Source organism: Phalacrocorax aristotelis, chromosome 1, assembly GCF_949628215.1.
Source record: "Phalacrocorax aristotelis chromosome 1, bGulAri2.1, whole genome shotgun sequence".
NCBI lineage: Eukaryota > Metazoa > Chordata > Aves > Suliformes > Phalacrocoracidae > Phalacrocorax > Phalacrocorax aristotelis.
The window spans coordinates 162,722,393-162,742,117 of NC_134276.1; the positions used below are offsets into that span (position 1 = coordinate 162,722,393).

The 19,725-nt window shown below is 49.3% G+C and overlaps 1 protein-coding gene across 7 annotated transcripts in view; it reads right to left on the reverse strand.

Moving 5' to 3' along the window:
• Positions 1-887: 887 nt before the first annotated feature.
• The window catches only part of MRTFA (myocardin related transcription factor A), a 98,310-nt gene continuing 79,472 nt past the window's right edge, over positions 888-19,725 (reverse strand). For 5 of the 7 annotated variants that reach the window (XM_075077841.1, XM_075077862.1, XM_075077872.1 and 2 more), the window contains 12 exons: positions 16,701-16,756; positions 15,071-15,146; positions 14,225-14,386; positions 12,610-12,785; positions 11,981-12,136; positions 11,225-11,478; positions 10,699-10,870; positions 9,306-10,421; positions 7,992-8,129; positions 5,632-5,805; positions 5,176-5,236; positions 888-4,738 (listed from right to left, as the gene is read on the reverse strand). In XM_075077841.1, the coding sequence (XP_074933942.1) occupies positions 4,239-4,738; positions 5,176-5,236; positions 5,632-5,805; positions 7,992-8,129; positions 9,306-10,421; positions 10,699-10,870; positions 11,225-11,478; positions 11,981-12,136; positions 12,610-12,785; positions 14,225-14,386; positions 15,071-15,146; positions 16,701-16,756 (3,041 nt within the window). In that variant the 3' untranslated portion in view covers positions 888-4,238. Of the gene's footprint in view, positions 4,739-5,175; positions 5,237-5,631; positions 5,806-6,706; positions 6,872-7,991; positions 8,130-9,305; positions 10,422-10,698; positions 10,871-11,224; positions 11,479-11,980; positions 12,137-12,609; positions 12,786-14,224; positions 14,387-15,070; positions 15,147-16,700; positions 16,757-19,725 lie in introns of all 7 variants that reach the window. The other 2 variants (XM_075077891.1, XM_075077902.1) reach the window with 2 other exon arrangements.

The following is a 19,725-nucleotide window of genomic DNA, read 5'->3' on the forward strand; positions in this document are numbered from 1 at the left end:
TTTTACAAGGCCAGGACTAGATTTAATTCTTAATTTCTGGCAGTTGCTAACTATGACTCTGGTTCTGTGCTGGCTCCAGCGAATGTCAAGCTGTGGTCTCTGCTCAGCCTGCACTGGCTCCGTGGGGGCTCCGTGGGGGCTCCTCGTGCTTGGCCATGCCTCAGGCCAGGCCCCAAGGCCAGGGAGCGGCTGGGGTAGGAGCAGGTGTGCTGCCAGCCCTGCCAGCACCGCAGCCAAGCCCTGGACGCGCAAGAAATGAAGGGATGTAGGGCACTGCACGGGGAGGGCCCTTAGCAGAGGGCAAGGGGCTGGCAGGTACCAGGGCTGGGGGTGGTGGACATGTGTCTGCATGTTAGCAAGCGTCTCTGGGAGAAACAGGTGGTGTCTCCTGCAAAGTGGCACAGTAATGGGCACAAGGCCCCGGAGAAACCTGTTCAGAAGCCCAGGGGTGTGGGGGGGGGTGGGTGTGTGGAAGTTGCAGCATATTTACTGATGTGAAAATTAGTGTTTTCAGTCAAAGTGATTCCAGTTTGCTGTCAGGCTGAGGAGGGCTGCAGCATCACCTCACCGCCAGAGCAGCTGGGGCCCAGACCAGCGCGCTACGGGAGGCTGTAAAAGCTGCCTGTGCATCTCCTGCTGTAAGACCTGCTTCTGGTTGCAGGGTAGGTAATTTCCATACACCGAGGGAATATCCCTGCAGCTGAGAAGGGATGAGGCACCACTGCTCAGGCTGGTGTTTTAGGTTGGGGTTTTGGGTTTTTTGGTGGTTTGGTTTTTCCCCCCCAGGTTTGAGAAAGACGCAGAGGGATCACCCACCCTTAGCTGGAAAAGGCAGAGTGGCCCCAAGCCCTCCCACCAGCACAGCAACAGACATTTTTGTGCACATGGCTGTTTGGAATTTTTTTTAATAAAATGGATTTTTTTTTTTTTCAAATACTTGTAACTGAAAAAATAATTCAATTTAAAGATCCATTCTCTCCCCTGTTAACTTGTCACTGTTAGCCTTTTCCAGTTGAATACTTGCTCTGGATCCCATGCCAGTGCTGGTCACCCCTCGCCGTTTGCTGCATAGTGGAAGGGAGAGTGCGTGCTAGTCAAATACACATTACAAACAAGTAGTGGTTACAGCAGAAAGATTCAGGATTACATTCAAGGTAGAGGCAGAACATCAGACTTCGAGTTTTTTTTTTTTTCCCAATGGGTGCAAAAAAAGTACGTCCGGGGAATACCTCTTCCAACAACGAACTAGTGAACTATTATTCAAACAAATAATAGTAAGAAAGCAGAGAACTGGGCTGGCCTGCTCTGGGCACTGCACGGGCAATAGATTTTCTGATAGCTCCTGGGCTGAGGCACCATCTTCCCCTCTGCCCCCAGGCCCGGGTTATCGCTTGCTCACTTGCTCTCCTGGCCGAAGCCCCTTGTGCAGAGAGGCTCTGGCAGCTTATTAGCTGGGTTCCTCAGGAGGTGAGGCTCATGCTTCTCTATCACCTGGGCACCGTTGAGGACTCTTAAGCCCATCAGCCAATTTCACGTTGGGCAAAGTTTGGGTCATTAAATTCCTACAACTGTTCCCAACTGCCAGTGGATGGGTAAAGGTGAAAAGGGAGCTGCTGTGGGCTCAGCCTTTCACAGCAGCTCTGGGGAAGAGCTGACTCAGTAACAGGCAGGGGCAGCTCTGCCCACAGCACACAGTGCCTGGCCCAGTGTGAGGAAGCAGGGCTGGGTCAGGCCAGGACTGCAGCTGGAGCTTGTAACTATTTATACAAAAGAAATCACACAGGTGGTTTTTGTGGGGGGCTACTGCTCACTGTGGGCGAAAAGCAGCTGATTTTTGAGTTTGACACACAGGAAGCGTCACTTTTTCCCCTTAGCATTTGCGAGATCGTCCTGCCCCCCCCACATCCTTTCCTCCTAAGAAACCACTTGCCTCCTGTGCACACCTGGTCCCCGGGCTGGGCAGCTGCCCAGGGGCGGGGGAGCAGGGGGAGCGTGGGAAGGTGGCTGCTAATGCACTTACTGCTCCCAGCGAGCAGCGGGGCTGCACCAGGAGACAAACGAGGGGTGGCTCAGGGTGGGTGAAGGGGGTGTCCACCAGTCCCAGTTATTCTGATTTTCAGGACATGACACTGTAGCTTGGGCAACAGAAAGCAGGCGGGCAGGGGGGATCCTCTCACGGCAGCCTGGACACTGAGGGAGGCAGATAAGAGGCTCTGACTTGCTAACAACTGGCTGGGGGGAGAGGGGAGAGAAGGGGGCAGAAAGGAAGGAAGCTGCCAGCAGGCTCCCCCTGCAAATGATTAAGAAAGTGGCTCCCCACGCAGTTAACAAGCAAATAGGGCTCAGGAAAGCAGGAGGTTCTCCCAGCTGCAAAACAGGCACAAGGCCACCCGCCTACCAGGTTAGCAGCTGAGAGAGAGCGCGTCCCTCAGGACTGGCAGTCACCTTCAGTGGAGTGGAGGTACCCGCACCCACGCAGCAAAGCCTCCCCTGAGCAGAGCGCCAGGTACCAAAAGGGCAGGGGCGCAGCGTTGCCCACCCGCACCTGCCCCTCCCAGCAGGCAGCACCACAGCCCAGCGGGGCGGGGGGGGAGAGGTGGGGTCGGCATCCTCAAGGAGATGCCAAAAGGATGGCAGTTTATCCTCCCATTGCCTGATCAGGGTCAGCACCTTCAGCCCTACGATTTCAAAAACCACTGCCTTCCCCAGCTCGGGGCCAAGGCAGGGCCAGCCCTGTGGCGAGGTGGCCCGTGGGCAGAGCTAGGCTATATCTCACCTGGAAACTACTGCGGTGAGTCACCACGAACAAACACAGGAGTTTAAAGGTGACAGGCGCAACAGCACAGCATGAGCCACAGGCCTGGTTTCCAGCACCCAGGGGCCCTACCTGGCTGGACATGGGGCAGCAGCTCCCCATAAGCAGCCATTCGCTTTTGCCTCTTACCCCCTGGGCCTGGAGGGAAGGAAAAGCAGAGGTCAGCTGCCCATTACGTGCTTTAAGGCTCCCACTTCTCCCCAGAAAGGGGCCCTCACAGTCGCGCTGCTGAGCCAGGACCCGTGTTGTGCCACGCAACGCCCAGTTTGCAGTGCCGCTTCCCCTTCCTCGCCTGTTGCCTCCGACATCCTCAGCTGCTTCTTTCCATTGGGGCACCTGCTACAGGGAGGCAACAGCACAGCTGAAGGCAGAAGACAGATTGCACATGGCCCCTAATGATATGTCTCTCATTGCTAGTTCTGCCCTTCACACGCTCCCCAGGACACACGGACACTTTCTCATCCTTAACCCCTGCCACAGGCTTGCTCACCTGGGGCTGTCACAAGTGCTGTGGAAGCTGGGCAGAAGGGGGTTGTGCCTGAAAGCTAGACTCCAGGCACAGCCAGAGGTCTGGGGCAGCAAAGGACAGATTTAACATCGAAGGACCTGGATTTTAGCACCGTAAAAATCTGTTTTGCGGCCCAAAGCGAGTGAAGCAAGCAGGCAGGCCTCAGCCAAGCTCAGCAATATTTGGGAAACCAGCTTAGACGTTACCAGGCTGATGGGGAACCCTGGTTCCCTTTGGCTACACTTGGAAAAGGTACCTGTTCTGCCCAGCTCCTCACAGGAGACCAGCCCCTCTGCGGAAGACGGCGCAGAGGGCAGCTGTTCCCCAGCCAGCACTCCCCCCTTTGCATCCTGCTCCGGAGGTAGAATCCCCTTCTGCAACTGTTAAACCAACTGCGCCGGGGCAGCACAACCCCCTTTATTTGCCAATCCCAGCAAGGCACAGGGTGCTGCTTCTGGAAGCAGCTCAGGCCCAGTCAGTGCTGTGTCCTGCTGCAAGGCACGAGGGAACTCATGCCTGGCAGCGTTGTGCCCCATGCGCTGCTGTGGCGGCTCCTGTCTGGAAGAAGAGGGGCTGCCGGCTCTGTTCTCGCACGAGCTGTGTCGGGCCGCACTGAGGGGGCAGGAGGTCACCAGCCCCAGAGCTCCTGCAGCCTCTCCTTCCCCCCAGCAGCCGTTCTCCCTGCCCTGGCCCAGCCCGCTGCCCAGGCAGCAGCGACTCAAGCAGCGGGTCTGCCTTTGCCACCACTGCCAGCTTCGTGCAGGAAGGACACTGTTGGGGGAGGAGTACAAATACTAGGAGCTCAATTCTCTCTTTTTTTTTTTTTTTTTTTTTTTTTTTTTTGGTTGACTGGCCTCTTCCCCCTGCATGCCTGTGCCCTCCCACTCCCATTCCCTTCAGTCTCTGCTCACAGAGTTACAAGCAAGAATCCCAGTGCAGCTGCAGATCGTGTCCATCAAGGAAGTCTGTGGAAAAGAGGCTGGGAGCCGCCGTGCTGAGGGGAGCCAGGCTCATGACAGGCCCCCCCGGCAGCTCCAGCCAGTCCATGCTGTCCAAGTTAGCCTCAGCCAGATCCAGGGCTATGCCCCCGGACGGCTCATGAGCAAAGTGCAATTCCGAGGTGTCCATAGGTGAAGGCGGGTGGTCCAGGATGGCTGAGCTGCTCAGCATCTCACTGTGGAGGTCATCAATCAGGGACAGGGGCTCCGGCCCATCGTGGCCTGCCGTCAGCAGCGGGAGGCCGGTGCTGCTCTCCAGGAAGTCCTCCAGCCGGCCCACGGGCACCGGCTGCCCCAAGGACACTGGCACCGCCAGCTCTGAGGAATGGTGGTTGCTGGGCGGTGAGGAGCAGGCTGGGGCCACGGGTGGTTCTTTCCCAGCTGGGGACGACTGATCCTTGAAGTCAGCAGAAATCTCTGTCCAGGGAACAACCAGGTATGCCAGGGTGAGGAAAAGCTTGGCCAAACACCAGAAGGATCCCTCCCACCCACCAGGGCAACAGAGACCCCCCCAGACTGAGCCATCACTGACCACCAACTGGGATAAGGAAGCCCATCCTGTGCCCACACTCGGCCTGCTATGGGGAGTTTTCAGCCCACCTCTGGGGAATTCAAGCTCTGTCCAGTATCACAGAAGGGATCTCCCCAGATCCGATGGAGGAGAGCCACCAAGAAGCTTTGTGTCATACTAATGCCTGACTCCCTTAGTGCCTTAATGCCTACTGCCTACGCTAAAGGCACTGGCAGGGACCCAGGAGCAAAGACCTGCGCCATGACAGACTCTCCCCTCAGTGCTCTATAATCCCTGGGCTCAAACCCAAAGACTATGGGAAATTCTGGCTTTGTCTCCTTACCTCCGCTTTCGATGAGAATGTCGAACAGATCATCCATCTGCTGGCTGGAACAGCCGTTCTCCTGGGGAGAGCGAGTGCAGGATTAGCTTCCTATTCACCAGGGGAGCTTCCACCTCCCGCAACACCCCTGGCTGCTGGCTCTCCTCCCTCTTCCCAGGGCTGGGCAAGAATGAGCACACAGAGGCATGGCACCAGAATTCCCCGTAACCCCAGGCTGTTACTGGACGGTACAGTCAGCAACTGCTGCACTAACACTCACCAGGCAGCGAGTGGTTTGGGATCTCTGCCTGTGGTTGAGGGTCTGCCCCAAACCCTCCAGAAGGAATTCAGCTAGGAAGGCACAGTCAGAAAGCGACATTGTCTCTCCAGTCTCTGGCCCAGATCAGGAATTTAAGCAGATTGACAGTGGCAACTTTTCACCTGCTCTCCAAGGAAACCAAGGAGAATTGCTCTCACCTGGGCCTTTGGCTGTTGCTTCATGGCCTCTTCGTAGCCTGGTGGCTCTTTTATTGGGACTGAGGGAACAGGGAGAGAAGGTGGAGGAGTTCCAAAAAGCGACGTGTGCTGCTGCTGCTCCAGGTCCATCTGGGATGGGGAAGGGGCAGCAGGAGAGCTGGGCTGCGATGAGGCCTGTTTAGAACAAAGGCAGGATGAGTGATCAGGGGAAAGCCCACGTCAACTCCTGTCTCGCAGATGCTTTGAGAAACCGTCACCCCCTCTCTTGGTGAGTGCTGCACAGAGGTCTGCATCGCTCTGCTCCCAGCAGCCTGGCTTCTTCTGTGCACTCTGTGCACTATGCCCTGGCTGCAGGGGAGGAAGACAGATTTCCCCTCCAACTCAGTTGGAAATCTTTTGCTGATTTTTCTAATGCTAAGGCAACCGCATCACAAACCGCCACCGGGCTGCTCCTGGATGGGGAGAGCCTCATCTGTCCAAGTGGGGGATTCCTCTAGCACTTTGGAGAGAGAGGGGGCACTTCCCTTGCTGTGTTCAGCCTACTCTGCACAATACACCCAGGACCTCCCTTTTACCCATTTCCCTCTGCAGTGCCTGCTTTGGGGACGCAATCAAGCTTCACTAGCAGCAAGTTTCACAGCCTCGTGGTGGGCAGAGAGCACCAGAGCACTCAGCAGCACCAGAGACCTCCAAAGGAAACCCCAAGTGTTGCAGAAGTGGTGCTCATGACTCAGCTTTACCAGATGAATCAGCATGCAACTGCCCATAAGAAAAGTTAAACATGGACCAGGTCTTTGCCTCTACAGCAGTTATGCATGACCCAGGCTGAAGCTTGCTCCCCCTGGAGCAGTGATCCACGGGCAGTAGCTGAATGCCAGTTCCAACACTAGTAAGTGTTGATGCTCTTCCCCATCCTGTTTTCCCTGGAAAGCTGTTTGTCTCTTCTGTGACCTGCAAGGTAGAGGAGCGACCCCAGGCCCCAGCCAGCAGAGCTGCTCTGGGGTTTGCTCTCTTCCTGAGAGGGGCTGGAAGCCGGCGTGGTGGCACAGGCCACTGGGATGTGCTGGAAGGATACCTTTTTTGACACACTGGGTGGGCCGGCTTTGCCAGGAGCACCAAATTTCAGGGACCATTTCTGGAAACTATTGGGGAAGAAGGGCTGCAGGTTTGGAGGTGCTGAGAGAGACAATATGGTGTGGGGCAGCTGCCCTGTGACCACCTGCAGACCTGGGTTCTGACCCTACAGGGAGGCAAAACAATTAGGAAAGTCGCTACAGATGCCTCCGCAGCACACAAGCTATGGCAGTCTATGGGAAAAGGTGCCTTCATTTACCTTCTGCATTTCCTCAAAGGTCTCAAAGCAAATGAAAGCACTGACCCTTTGCACAGTGCTATCTCACTCTGACTGCTCTCGACTCCTGTCTTCATATCCTCTCCAGCATTTGAGTCAGAAGTGATCCTCCAAGCTCTAAAAACTCTTCATAATCTTTCTGTATCTTATCTTAATTATGTGTTAAGAGAGCGAGCTAAGTCATCCCTAATGTGGGCTAGAAAGGGAGGAGATGCACAGCAGAGCCTCTTTACAGCCGTCACCTGGAGAAGGGGTAAAGCCAGAGGTGCTCTCTTTCCTGAACCTGCACTGCACTTCACAAAGACATGATTAACAGATATGGTCAAGGCACAGGAATGGAAATCACAGCATGCTCATCACTACCAGAGAGTAAAAAGTCACATCCTTTTGCCCCTCTTGGAGCTCACACACCACCTTCAGTAGCAGACATACTGCCCACACCACCCTCTCTCCACGCAGTAGCCACCTTTTCAGTTCAGCAGCACTCCTTCAAGAATTAGGGACACCACTGGGAACCAAAGCTGCCTGCTCTGGCCTCTCATCATTTTCAATCGATAGACAACACTTGTTTAAAACACCAGTTGCTATTCTGCCCAGATGTGGACGTGGACCCAAAGGGCAGAAGCTAGTAAACTGTCAGGGTTTAGCCCAGAGCTCTTTGCTGTAAAGCCTCCACATCACTTCCAAGCATGCCCATAGGGGAAGACCTCATGGACACTTAGTGCTCCTGAAACTTCATGCCTGATGGGCTCTCCACCACAGCTAGTTCAGCAGGAGGCAGGGGAATGGAGGGGCTATGCCAGGCACCCCTTCTGCTGACACATTCAAGCTGAAAACCAAATACTCCGTGCAGCTGTAAGCTGTGGCAGAAACCACTGTGAGATCTCACTTGCTGTGATAATGGTCTCAGACCAGGACTGTGCGTGTGTGCCCCCTTCTCACTGCTGCTACAAACCCCAGCAGCAGGCAAAGAAACACAAGGAAGAAAAGCGAGCAGGCAGCAAGCTACCTTTCTGACAGATTGGTTTAGTCCTCTGGCCTGCTGCTGCTGCTGCTGCTTCTGCTGCTGTGTGGGCTGCTGAGGGGTGCTTGCAGGTAGCTGACACGGCGGTTGGCTGGAAGTTTTAGCGGGCGATGATTGTACTCTCTGGAAAGAAAAGGGTATTCGTGAGAAGTTACTCCCCAGATGCAACATGGAGCAAGGCTTGTGCTTCTTAAAGGATTTATGAAGTTTGGTTTTCCCTACTCTTCATTCTTTAGGAAATTCAGTCAATCACTCTTTTTCACCAATCAGAGAAATCAGATTGGGGTGGGATTCAGAGTCCTAAAAGAAGAAGGTAGTACCACTCTAAATCCCTGGGCTATCCATGACAGCCTTCAAGGGCTGGCAAACCTGACACAGGACCTGTGCCCTTCTGGAGCAGCGGCTGGAGTTCAAGTGAGACACCCTGGGGTATCAAGGGTGACACCGGACACTGATATTTAGACAGCTGACTCGCATCTCACCTGCTACACAGCAAATGCAGCCTGCTCAGTGCCTGCCCCTGATGGTAGACACTGCCACTTGCTCTGCAGCAGGTGCAAGAAATGTGGCAGCAGAGAATGAAAATCTTCTCTGATGCCACAGAAGATGCTGGGGTTTGACTTATGTCATAAAACCTGGGCATGTTTATGCCTTCCTGGAAGAAACACTCAGAACGCTTCTGTTAAGTGCTGAGCTCATACCAACAGGGGAACAGTAGATCATCTCTGATGAAAGACACTGTTAATGCTGAAATACTGACATGCATTAAAACAAAGAGCAGGCAAAAAGCAAAAAGCCTGCTCCCAGGGTCTGATTTCAGCTCTCAGTAGACAAGGTGACCCATCTATCACTCTGACTACAATCTCTTTAATAAAAGACAAGAGGTTAATACACCCTGCTTTTTTTAATACCACAGGCAGAGTTGTTCTTCCTAAAAGTAGTGAAATGTGGCAGCAAACCCTTGTCCTCCAAGCCTGAGATCCTGCCTGACAAAAGGCAGAACCATGTGTTTGGAAGAACACTGAACAGCCTGTGATGCACATAGTCAATCGTGCATTGCTGTACACAGTTCATCATGTCAAATTCCAGTCTTTTTGCTGAAGATTTGCTTACGCTGCTCTACTTTACAAAGCCATGAACTACCAGCCATCATAGCAAGCAACTCAGCCATTTTAGTATTTACTGCATTGAATTTCCACCATGTTATGTCATGCTACAGTAACCTGAACCACAGGAGCGGGAAGAGGGAGAGGGGAACCCAACTGCCTGCAGCAGGGATGTGATCTAACCCTTGCCTACCTGCAAGGCTGGGCAGCTACTCCCTGCCTTCCCATGGGGCGAGAGGCCCTGCCTCTCGGTGCTCTGCTTGGTCACAGTGAGGACGATGTGGGTCCCTGTGGAGTCGGTGATGAGGGTGGGGGGAGGGGTGCCCTTGATGAGGTCGCTCAGGGCGCTCCCTTGCTGGCCAAGGAAAAGCCGCGGGCTGTGGGACTGGCACGGTGACTCTGCTTCCGCGGCTGGCGCCTCCTGCTTCACCATCACGGCTTTCTTTGGCACTGGGCTTGGATTCGAAGTGTCCATTTGGCTAGCAGTTGGTGCAGGGCTGAATTGGTCTGTTTGGCCACTGGATTGCTTTGCAGACTGGCAGCTCAGGAAACCGTTTTCACTCTTGACCTGGGTGCCAAATGTTACTGGGTTGGAGGCAAGGGCGGTTTTTTCTCCTGCAGCCACCGGGGCCGGTAGCGACTGCTGAGAACGCTTCTCCTGCTCTAGCTGTAGTCTAAGCATCTCAACCAGCTGCTGCTTCTGCTTCAGCATGCGGGTGAGCTCCTCGATCTGCTTGTCCTTCTCCTGCAGCATCTGGTCTTTGTCCCTAACTTCTGCATCTCTGCTGTTACCAGTGCTGCATCGCTCCAACCTGGGTGCCGCATTTACACTGCAGGAGGCAGACTTGGAGCTTTCTTCCTTCACCAGGAACTGCACTGGAGACGCCTGCAAGGTGAGCTGGGTCAGGGGTGAAGTCACCATCTCTCCAAAAGTGTCTCCGGTGGCCGAGTTCTCATCCCCTGTGCTCATCTGCGAGCGCTCTGAAGGAGTTGGAGAAACAGGAGGAGTTGAGCCTGTGCTGCCAAACTTCATCACGCCGCCACCGGTGACTGTGGCCACAACTACTTCTGCTGGTGCAATGCCAGTGGTGACCAGGGCTGGCCCTGTGCTCAGCCTGGCAGCTGGGAAGGCTACCACCACTTCAGCAGCTTTTGGGAGGATGGCTGCCGTGCTGGGCTTGGGAGTGGGGGTTGTTTGGCCGGCTGCACCGTTCTGTTCTTGGTAAGCTCTGAGACGCTCAATCAGGTCCGTCTTGGTGCCCGAGACAGGCAAGGCCCTCAACTTCAGCTCTTGCTTCAGCTCTGCTACCTGATATGGGAGAAAAAAAGAAGGCAACATTAAGAGAATATATACTCTTACCAGAACAACTATTAACAGCTATCAGAGCCATGGGGCAAAGGACTAAACTGACCCTCCTGGAGGCCAACACACCTGCACCTCAGGTACAGACTGCAGGGCAGCAATGCCAGCTGCTATCACTAATTCCTGTCAGTCCACCTGAGCTCTGCTCTGGGATGGCAACATCGTTAAATACTGCCCTCTCCACTGACCACAGCAAAAAAGGGCTGTGTGGCTTCACATTTACCTTCATCTCATCTAGGTTGGCAGGGAGAGGGCCAGGCTTCCCCACTGCAGCATTACTGTTTTGTCGCATCAGCCCACTGGAACCAGAGGAGACTGAAGATGCACTGCTGACTGTGGCAGAGAGATTGCGTACAGCAGGGGCACTGGCACCACTCTGCTGCTCTCCTGGAGGCCTGCAGGGAAAGAAAAAACACAGGCATCAAAACCAAATGGAAAGGCAATGGAGGCCCTCAGTGTCAACAATCGTACGCGTTCGGAAGCATCTGGGACACTAGTGCCTTCCTAGACATTAAAGCACACCAGTGCCTTTGACTATACCCATGCCCCTTACCTGGCCAACCAACACATTTCAGCTGCTTTTGTCTGATTCATCTGACACCAGCCCTTTTTGTGGCCCGCTGTAACTTAACGAGATAAGTGCGTAACCCCCAACTGCCACACCTCACACCCAGAACACAATGTCTCTGATTAACAGTACTGGGGAAGCAAGTGCTCCCTAAGAGAGCGCTGCCAATTAGGACCCATACTTTGGTGGAGCTGGCAGGATGGTCTGATAGTTGTAGTGCTGCTGCTGCTGCTGGTTGAGGATCTGAAGCTGGAGAAAGAGCTGCTGCTGCTGCAGTATTTTGGCATAGGATGAATCCATGGGAGGAGCTCCCTTGTCCTGCTTTTGGTCCGGGGGAATATACTGATGATATTTAAGCTTCTTTACTTTCGGCTTCAACTCCTTGGCTTTTTTACTGCGCTGAGACTTCTCACTAGCAGACTTGGGCTGGCTTTGCTATTTAGAAGAAAAGGAGGAAGCGAATAAGAATGGAAGCACTGAAATAACATAACACCCCATGTAAACCAGAACGCACACTGGTATTTTCATTTCAAAATTCTCCAGATTTGACCTCAGGGTCTTTCCATGCTTCTCTATCTCAGGCAACAGCATGGTCACAGCACCCGCAGCGGCTTACACTGCACCGTAACACAGGTCATCTTTCCCAGCACACCAGATCACTTGCTCACCCAGTGCAGACTCACTGACTAGTTATGGACAATGCTGACTGTTTCAAAAGCATTTTACATTCAGGACCCATTTTACAGAAATTGAATACATCACAGAACAGGAAAACCTATTAAATATGTTACTAGTGTCAGAGGAAGATGCTAGTGAGAAGTAAGCTTCCCTTCCTTTGCATCTGTTAACATAATACTTCCAACTCCAAACCTTCTTCAGAGTAACCATCTTATCTTCCTTCAGACTACAACAACAAAGAGGTCAGCCAAAATAGTACCTTAATGAGTGTTGGTGGGGGCTTGGCAGCAGTAAGAGCCGCTCCATTGGTAAGACTAGGAGGCAGAAGAGGTGGAGGTGGCAGAGGCGGGGGTGGCTGTTCAGGGAGGAAAAGTGTTTCACTGGAGTCTGTGCTAATCTGCAATTGGGATGTACCCTGCAGGGACAGAAAAAGTCATGATGAATACACATGCAAGGAGGGAAACAGTTTAAGAGAGTGCAGGCAGTATCCACTTACAGGGAAGCAGCACAGGTTTCAAGTCATTAATTAGATTCTTTTAACCTGCTGCTTCAGTTGTCCCTGAGAAGCAGCACCACTTCTTAGGGCAGAAAAGGAATCAAAACCCCACACCTGCATCTCCCAGCTTTGCCTGGCAGAATTAGTCACACACCAACACAGGCTGCATCACCAAGTAATGATTGCCCACCTTCCCCACACGGCACCACTACAGGGGCTTCTCAATAACCAGAGGACTTCACCAACACCACACACAGAGCTAAGACCCCTTCTGAAATCTCACAGACTATACCTTTTAAGGATCCCTTGGTCTCACATTTTAGGATCCTCTGCCACAAATCAGCAGTAGCTGTGAAGCTCCAGGGCACTGCAGGAGGTCACTGCATTCTCACCTGAGCTAGTGATGTGCCAGTGGTGCTGGGGAGAGGCTCACAAATCCGGGAGTCCATTGGTGATGGGACAGACCCCTGGGACTCATGGCTGGCTGGCTGTTCTGGGGAGAGGGCATCACTGCTGTCCTCATCAAAGGAGGAATTGTCTGCAACCTTTGGGTAGTTCACCTGTCCAACTAGAAACACAAACATCAACAGTGATCTTTAAAGTGCAATAAGAACTTATTTCACTTGACACTAAATGTTTCACAGAGATAATGAAGGCATGGAGAGAGTTGTGTCTGAGTTGTGCTTAAAGCACCAACTAAAAATGAGACAACAGAGCCCAAACTGGACCAGTTTTAAGTGTTTACATTCATCTCTGCTATCAGCAGAATAAAGTGATGCAGACTGAGGTGAACCATTTCCCTTGTTTCTTAGCCAGATAAGATCAGGAAGTATAATGAGCTATTCAGCTATGCCCAAACCCAGATCTGTGGCATGGCTTATTTGATTATCATTTGGCACTGAAGAACGTTAAGACAGTGTAAGGCTGAGCCATAGTTTCTTTAGTATTCATCCTAGGTGGTGGAAGAGAGAATCCCTCTTCAAGACAGAATCCCAAATTGTCCTCCGGTCTTACAAGCAACAAGAGCTATGGTATGGATTAAGGGGTGGCCCTGACTGCGATTAGCATTTCTGTCTATCTACATGTCCAGTAGATAAATTCACTTAGGTGTACATTTGTAACACACTAATGATTTTTTTAGATTACATTATCTCAAATTAATCCTGGTAAGCAGGAAAATACTATCGTTTGCACCTCACATAAACGCAACAGAAATCCAGAGAGATGTCAAGGTCAGAAGGAGGCCACATTTCTAATGCTCCAGTTTACAAGTTCACGTTTTCTCTTCCTCGACCACTTATTGTGCAATAGCAAAGGCAGACTCTCCCACAAGACTGTCCTTTTCCTTTTTCATGAGAAGTATTCCATCCTGCTCACAGTTGTGTCCCATTTGTCTTTAAAGTAGCTGTGAGTGTTTGAGGGGACGAATAACCACAGACACACATAGACTGCTCGGTCTGGGGAGACAGGAAAGAGCATTGCTGAGGCAGTGGGAAGGCTATTCCTCAGCATTCCTTTCAGCCCTTAGAATGGCCCTGGCATGATTTACATCTGTTCTGGTTTATTTTTAAAGGGGTTGAATCCTCTGAAGTTTTTAAGTTCACAGACAGCTTTTGTTTCATCACACCTGTTTATATTCTGTCTCTCTTCCCTGATCTGAGTAAGTCAGTGGGCTTTCCTGACCAAGGTTGCTGACATGTTAAACCGAGAGAGAAATTTTTAAGGAGAGAATCTAGGGAATGCAATCTTCAACGGTCTTTCAAATCTTTAGGGTATGCAATTGCTTTCACATTCTTCTCGAATGTCCATACTCCCTATAATTTAATGTCCCTGTAGCACTATCTGGGCCAGAAGGAGCTCTCCTTTTCAGAATCCTTGGGGGTGAAAGACTGTGATTCTGAAACAGGAAAACAAGGCCAACCACGGGATTGCATTTCCTTAGGCAGATGAATTGACAGGAAATCACAGCCACCTATGGGAAATGCCCTCAACACAGATCCTCCTTACCTATAATGGCTTCCTTCAGGCTTGATTCCACAGGCAAGATGTTCTTCTCCACCAGCTCCATGGGACCTGGCCTCTGCGCTATCTTCTCATTGAGGTCATCTGCCAGTCTGGCTCTCTTTAGCTTCAGCTGCTTTGCTTGCAAGGAGGGTTCAGCTGAGGTCTCTGTTCAGGGGAAAGTAAATAAAATGGCATCAATCCAGCAATGGTTACCTATGCACTTCAGCAGTATTTTACCTCCATTCAGAAAGGCAACTGTAGATAACAGTAGATAACTGTACAGAAAAATAGTTGCAGATAACAACAGATAGCTATGCACTATGAAGTAGTTATAGATATTATATATATTTAAGTTACAAAGATAACTACAGTAGCCCTTGTGACTCCAGCATAGGACAAATTCACTGTTCTCAAACTGATGTCACCCAATTCTCGTTCATCTTTTCCCTTTCACTTGTGTCCAAAGATGTGGAACTCAGCAGCAGCACAGTACTCCTTCTCGGAAACTGAGGTGCTTACTAACTAATGAGATCAAACCTGCCTCACCTCCTCTTGAATATTTTACAGGGTCTTCCCTTAGTAGAAGAGCAATCCACAGTCATTCCATTTCATTTGTGGCTCAACTACACAAAACTGCACCATTTTGAGTTCACGTAACAGATTCTTCTGAGAATCTCCATGCAGGCAGAGTTGAATCCCTCCCAAGAAATCATGCAACAAGCATGACCTTCTGCCTACTCCCAATTGAAAGAAAGACTTGGGGGTCAGGGGCAAAAAACAGAAAGCTGTTAAGTAAGTAATTACGATGAAGTTTATTGTTCATGTTTTCCTGTTTAGTTCATGCCATACCTTCCAGAATGTGCATCCTAACCAGCTCTGATCTCTCGGGCCGGGACCGGATTTTCCGTTTCAGATAGTCCTCTGTCTGCAACAAAAATAGACAAGCAAGAACCAATTTCAGTTGATCAGACATAGGAGTGAGGTAATCTTGGACAGCGCAAACAAGAGAAACAACCATCTTTAGTTATTGAGATCTAAATAAACAAGGAACAGAGAAAGGCCCTATCTTCTGTCCCAGAGCACTCAGAGAATGAGCTTATTCTAAAGATGACCTTCTACACTACATTGCCTCAGTGTAAGAGTGCACTGCTGCCCCACAGAACAGAAACTGGAAAGGACCTCCTCAAGAGCTGAAGCCCTCTTTTCCCCTTCTATGCAACACCACTAACTTGTGTCAGGGTGAAATTCAAGACATTTCTTTTTACATTAAAGGCAGATGCAATGGTTCCATTGTTCACAGCAAATACCTTCATATACTGCTGGCATTTGGGGCTGACTTGTGGTTTGGGCATACTCTTATTTGTTTAGAGATATGTTATTTGTTAAGCTAAGGACCCCATGCACTCCCCTGGCAGGCAGAATCTAAATCCTATGACAAGACCCATTTAATTTCCAGAACTGCTTTTAGCTCTGCCTTTGGAGAATGCACTACAGGGCAATGTACAGAGATGACCCTGTCCGGGCTGAGCATGTGCAGTGAGTAACAGCCTGTTAAGTACTGGCCATCAGAATGGGCCTTCATTAAAGTCAATCACAAAACTGCACCATACTTGCTAAATTGCCCACACCAAAGTATTAACTTAATAAGAAGGTTTTACGAAAAAAAGAGGAGGAAGAAGCAAAAGCCTCTGGGACACTGGTCTTAATAAAAAGTTCCAAGTCTTCCACAGAGTTTAAAGTGCTAATATTCCCTTACAGGTTTTAATCACAGATGTTATTTTTTCACTTACGTTGCTTTCACTTTTGAAACAAAACTTGGCCCAGCAGTCCTAATAGGTTTTATTCCCCTGTAGGCTAATTAAAAAAAAAAAAAACAAAACCTATCCCCAGAGGCCTTCTGAGGAACAGAAATCATCAAGAAACCCCCCAGTTAGCAAAGATGCCACATGAAGTGTGACGCCTGGCTTCCTCTTTCTATAGAGCCAGAAGTCTGTGCGTTTTCAGTGTTACAAGATTTTGGGGGGGGGAATCCTCTTTACTACATTTTTCATTTCTAGTGTCCTAGATAAAGAAATGTACGTGCAGGTAACAGCAAAACCATACACTTGTCTCAAAGGTGAACAGAACTCCACATGATAGTAGCATTTAAGGGCAAAACAGACACCACAATAATAAAAATGTAAAGTATATGGACAGTGGGGAAGAAGAATATCAGTGACTTCCAGAAAGACGACTCCAGTGGAAATCCAGGCACCATATTACGTGGTTTTTAGGTACAACTAGTTCACTGAGGGTTAACCACCACTACGCCAGCTATAGAATACACCCATCCAATACACCTCTGACTGCATAGCCCTGTATTACATCCAGAATATGAACAATTTCCTTCTGCATCTCATTAACAGCTACAGGATGCCCAAAACATAAGACATACTACTCCTGACTTCCCCAAAACATTAAAGAGCATATTGCATCTTACCCTGGCCCGCTCCAAACTCCTTCTTTGTTCATGAAATGCAGCTGGACTTTTCAGAGCTGTTGAGGGAAAAATATTTAGAGAATGAATTAGAATGATGGAAGTTCTCTCACTGCATGTCCCTTCAGGCCAACTAAGTTAACAAATACACCGCAGCAACTGCCTCCTGCATCTTTCAACACACTGGACCAGATCTCCAGCTGGTATAAAGCAATGCAAATTGACATACTTCATTTGACAGCACAGGAGCTACCAGAGCTGACCTGGACTTTTTGTGGACTACTGATGAAAGTCATATGGGCTCCACTTCTAGTTGAACAACTACTGTTCACAACATCAGTCAAAAACAGCCCCCCGACAAATGTCTTTATGAGCTTCAACATGGAGTAAAATATCCAGGACCCTTAAGTAAAGGAATGGCACTGAAACATTGAAGAGATACATGAAATGGTTGGAAGGATGGGGGAGGATCCTAATGAACTGTAAATCCCCTTTACTACCTTTTAATGACAAAGGAAGCTGCAAGTCTTTCCTTAATCTGCACATGCAAGGGCTGGTTACAAACTCTGCAGGTCCACAGGACATATATATTGCTCCATGTAAGAGAAACTATCGTGAGAACAGGAACACTTGGACAGGAAAGTACATCTGTCTGCTGACAGAAAACCAAGACTTGAGGAATTAACAGCAGCTCTCCATATAACAGACCTCCTTGCCCCCTCGGCCCCAGTATAAAACCAGAGCCAAAATGGATCGTGTTTTAAGAAACTGATCCTCTGCTGTCCAGGACCGTACTAACCCTGGAGGAATCTCTCGCTCTGCCTGACTCCTCTGAAGCACACAAAGCTCACGTCCCACAGTAAAACCAGAGAAAGAGGGTGATATTAGTTCTAACTCAGCAACGATAAGTGTCAGTAGCTCCCCACAGTTTTCCGGAATCTGCAAGTAGCTTGTTTTTTTAAAATAGTCACATTGTGGCTTGTATTCAGAACTAGCTGAAGGGAACATAATAATTTCTTTTCATATTTCTGAAAAACTCAGATTTAAAACTGCCTGGTGAAGTTTCTAAATTACAATCAAGCTAAACAACAAAGTTAAAAAACTTCAGCTTTAAAGATAAGTTGCAAGTCTTTTGAAGACAGAAATCTAACCTCGTTAATAACCCCAAAGTATCGCATCTAGCTCCTATGAAATATAGACTACTTATTTTTCAGTTAAGACCAACAATTAAATATTTCTCAAATGCAACTTCATAATGAAATCTCAAAAGGCTGTTAAAAAACAAAAGCCCTTGCGTAAATGTAGTGTAAGAAACTACTTCCAATGCACGTGTAGACTTCTAAAATCTTTCCTACAGAATGAAATGGAATAGCCAAAGACGAAGTGTTAAGACAGACACACATTCTGAGAAATATCAACAGAGTCCCTCTAGGTTCACATCAATGGGGTAAAAAGCAGAATTTAGTCCATATGCCAGGAATTCTGAACATACCAGGGCATTATATGGGATTCAGACTTCAGAGAGGAATTAAGAATAATTTGTAGAATAAATTAACAGTAATTTAAAACTAACCATAGTGAGTGAGTATACAGATCCCTACAACGATGGGGCAGACAGTTCACATTCAGATTAAAGATAATTTTGTACAATCTGGTTATGGAGAGAAATCACCAGAGAAAGTTACGCAAGCTGTGAAATTGGGAACGCACTGATTCCACTTAGGGATAAACCAAAGTAAGGGTAGAGACATGGTTTTGCAATAACTGCAAAAATAATACAAAAAACTTCACTGGCTAGCTGAGGAATCAACTCCTGGGCAGCCTGACCATCACTGCTCAACAAAGAACAAGCAACATAATAAACTGGGAAATACTCTTCTCAAGCCACATGAACTGCTTGTGAATATGCACATGCTTGAACTTAAAGACACGTTTCTTTCATTTCACGTATACCACAGAAAAGTGAAATAAAAGTTCAGGTACACTTGGGCAAAGATACCATGCAATATATAAATTGGTATAAAAATCTACTCTGGGGACAAGCAAAGCAGACCTCATATTGAGTCTTCAAAAGTTCTCTACCACCGGAATGTTCAGGCATGGCCATAATTCTTCACTCTCCCCTTCCTGCCTACCTCTGCCATCAGTAAGAGGCCGTGCATGAACTTTAAGTGACATTTCCCTGACCATAGCAAATGGTCAGGAATGCCAACTGCAGTTGTTCAGCAGACTTCACAGGTAGTCCAAGAAAACTCTTGCATACAGAAGAAGAAAGCAAGAAGAAAAGAATGCCCAAGTAAAAAAAAAAAAAAAAAAAAAACAAAAACAACAACAACAACACCCACAAAAAACAACCACCACCACAAAACACCCCACCCACACAAAACAAAACAAAACAACACACCCTCCCCCAAACCATGTACACATTAAATAGTAAGTAATGCAAAACTGCTACAGGAAGAATCTTGCAAAGAACAATTTCAGTCTCTCATGACTAGTCCTCTGGAAACAAGCACTGGGTTGTAGCTCTCTGGGCTGGCAACATGACAGAGGACTTCAATATTTGACCTCTGAAAATGTCAAGAGGGCACCAGGCACCAATCCTTCACTGCTTCCCTCAGCAATCTAGGATGGGTCTGACATGTCAGAAGAGGGTGTCTATTGTAAAATCATACTCCACTCGAAGTTAACTAAGCCTTGCACATTTTGCTGGCTTTGAAACTACTACATAGCTCAGACCTGCGGAGCAACTCTGTTTACTACAGCAAATGGAAAAAAAGAAAAACCCTGTGAAGAACTCTGAAGCAGTAAGGCTCTGAGCATGCTCTACAGGGGACCCACAATGCAGACATGTCCCTCTTCCAGTTCCCACCACTGCCCTTCCCAGACACTTGGCACTGATCCCTGCAAAACTATTCCTGCCCTCTGTACCCTGCTGGTTTGCCCACCGGAGTACTGCTTTATCCATTCCACTCAGAATTACCCATATTCACAAAGCTCTGCTGTTCTCAGCCATATCAGCTATTTG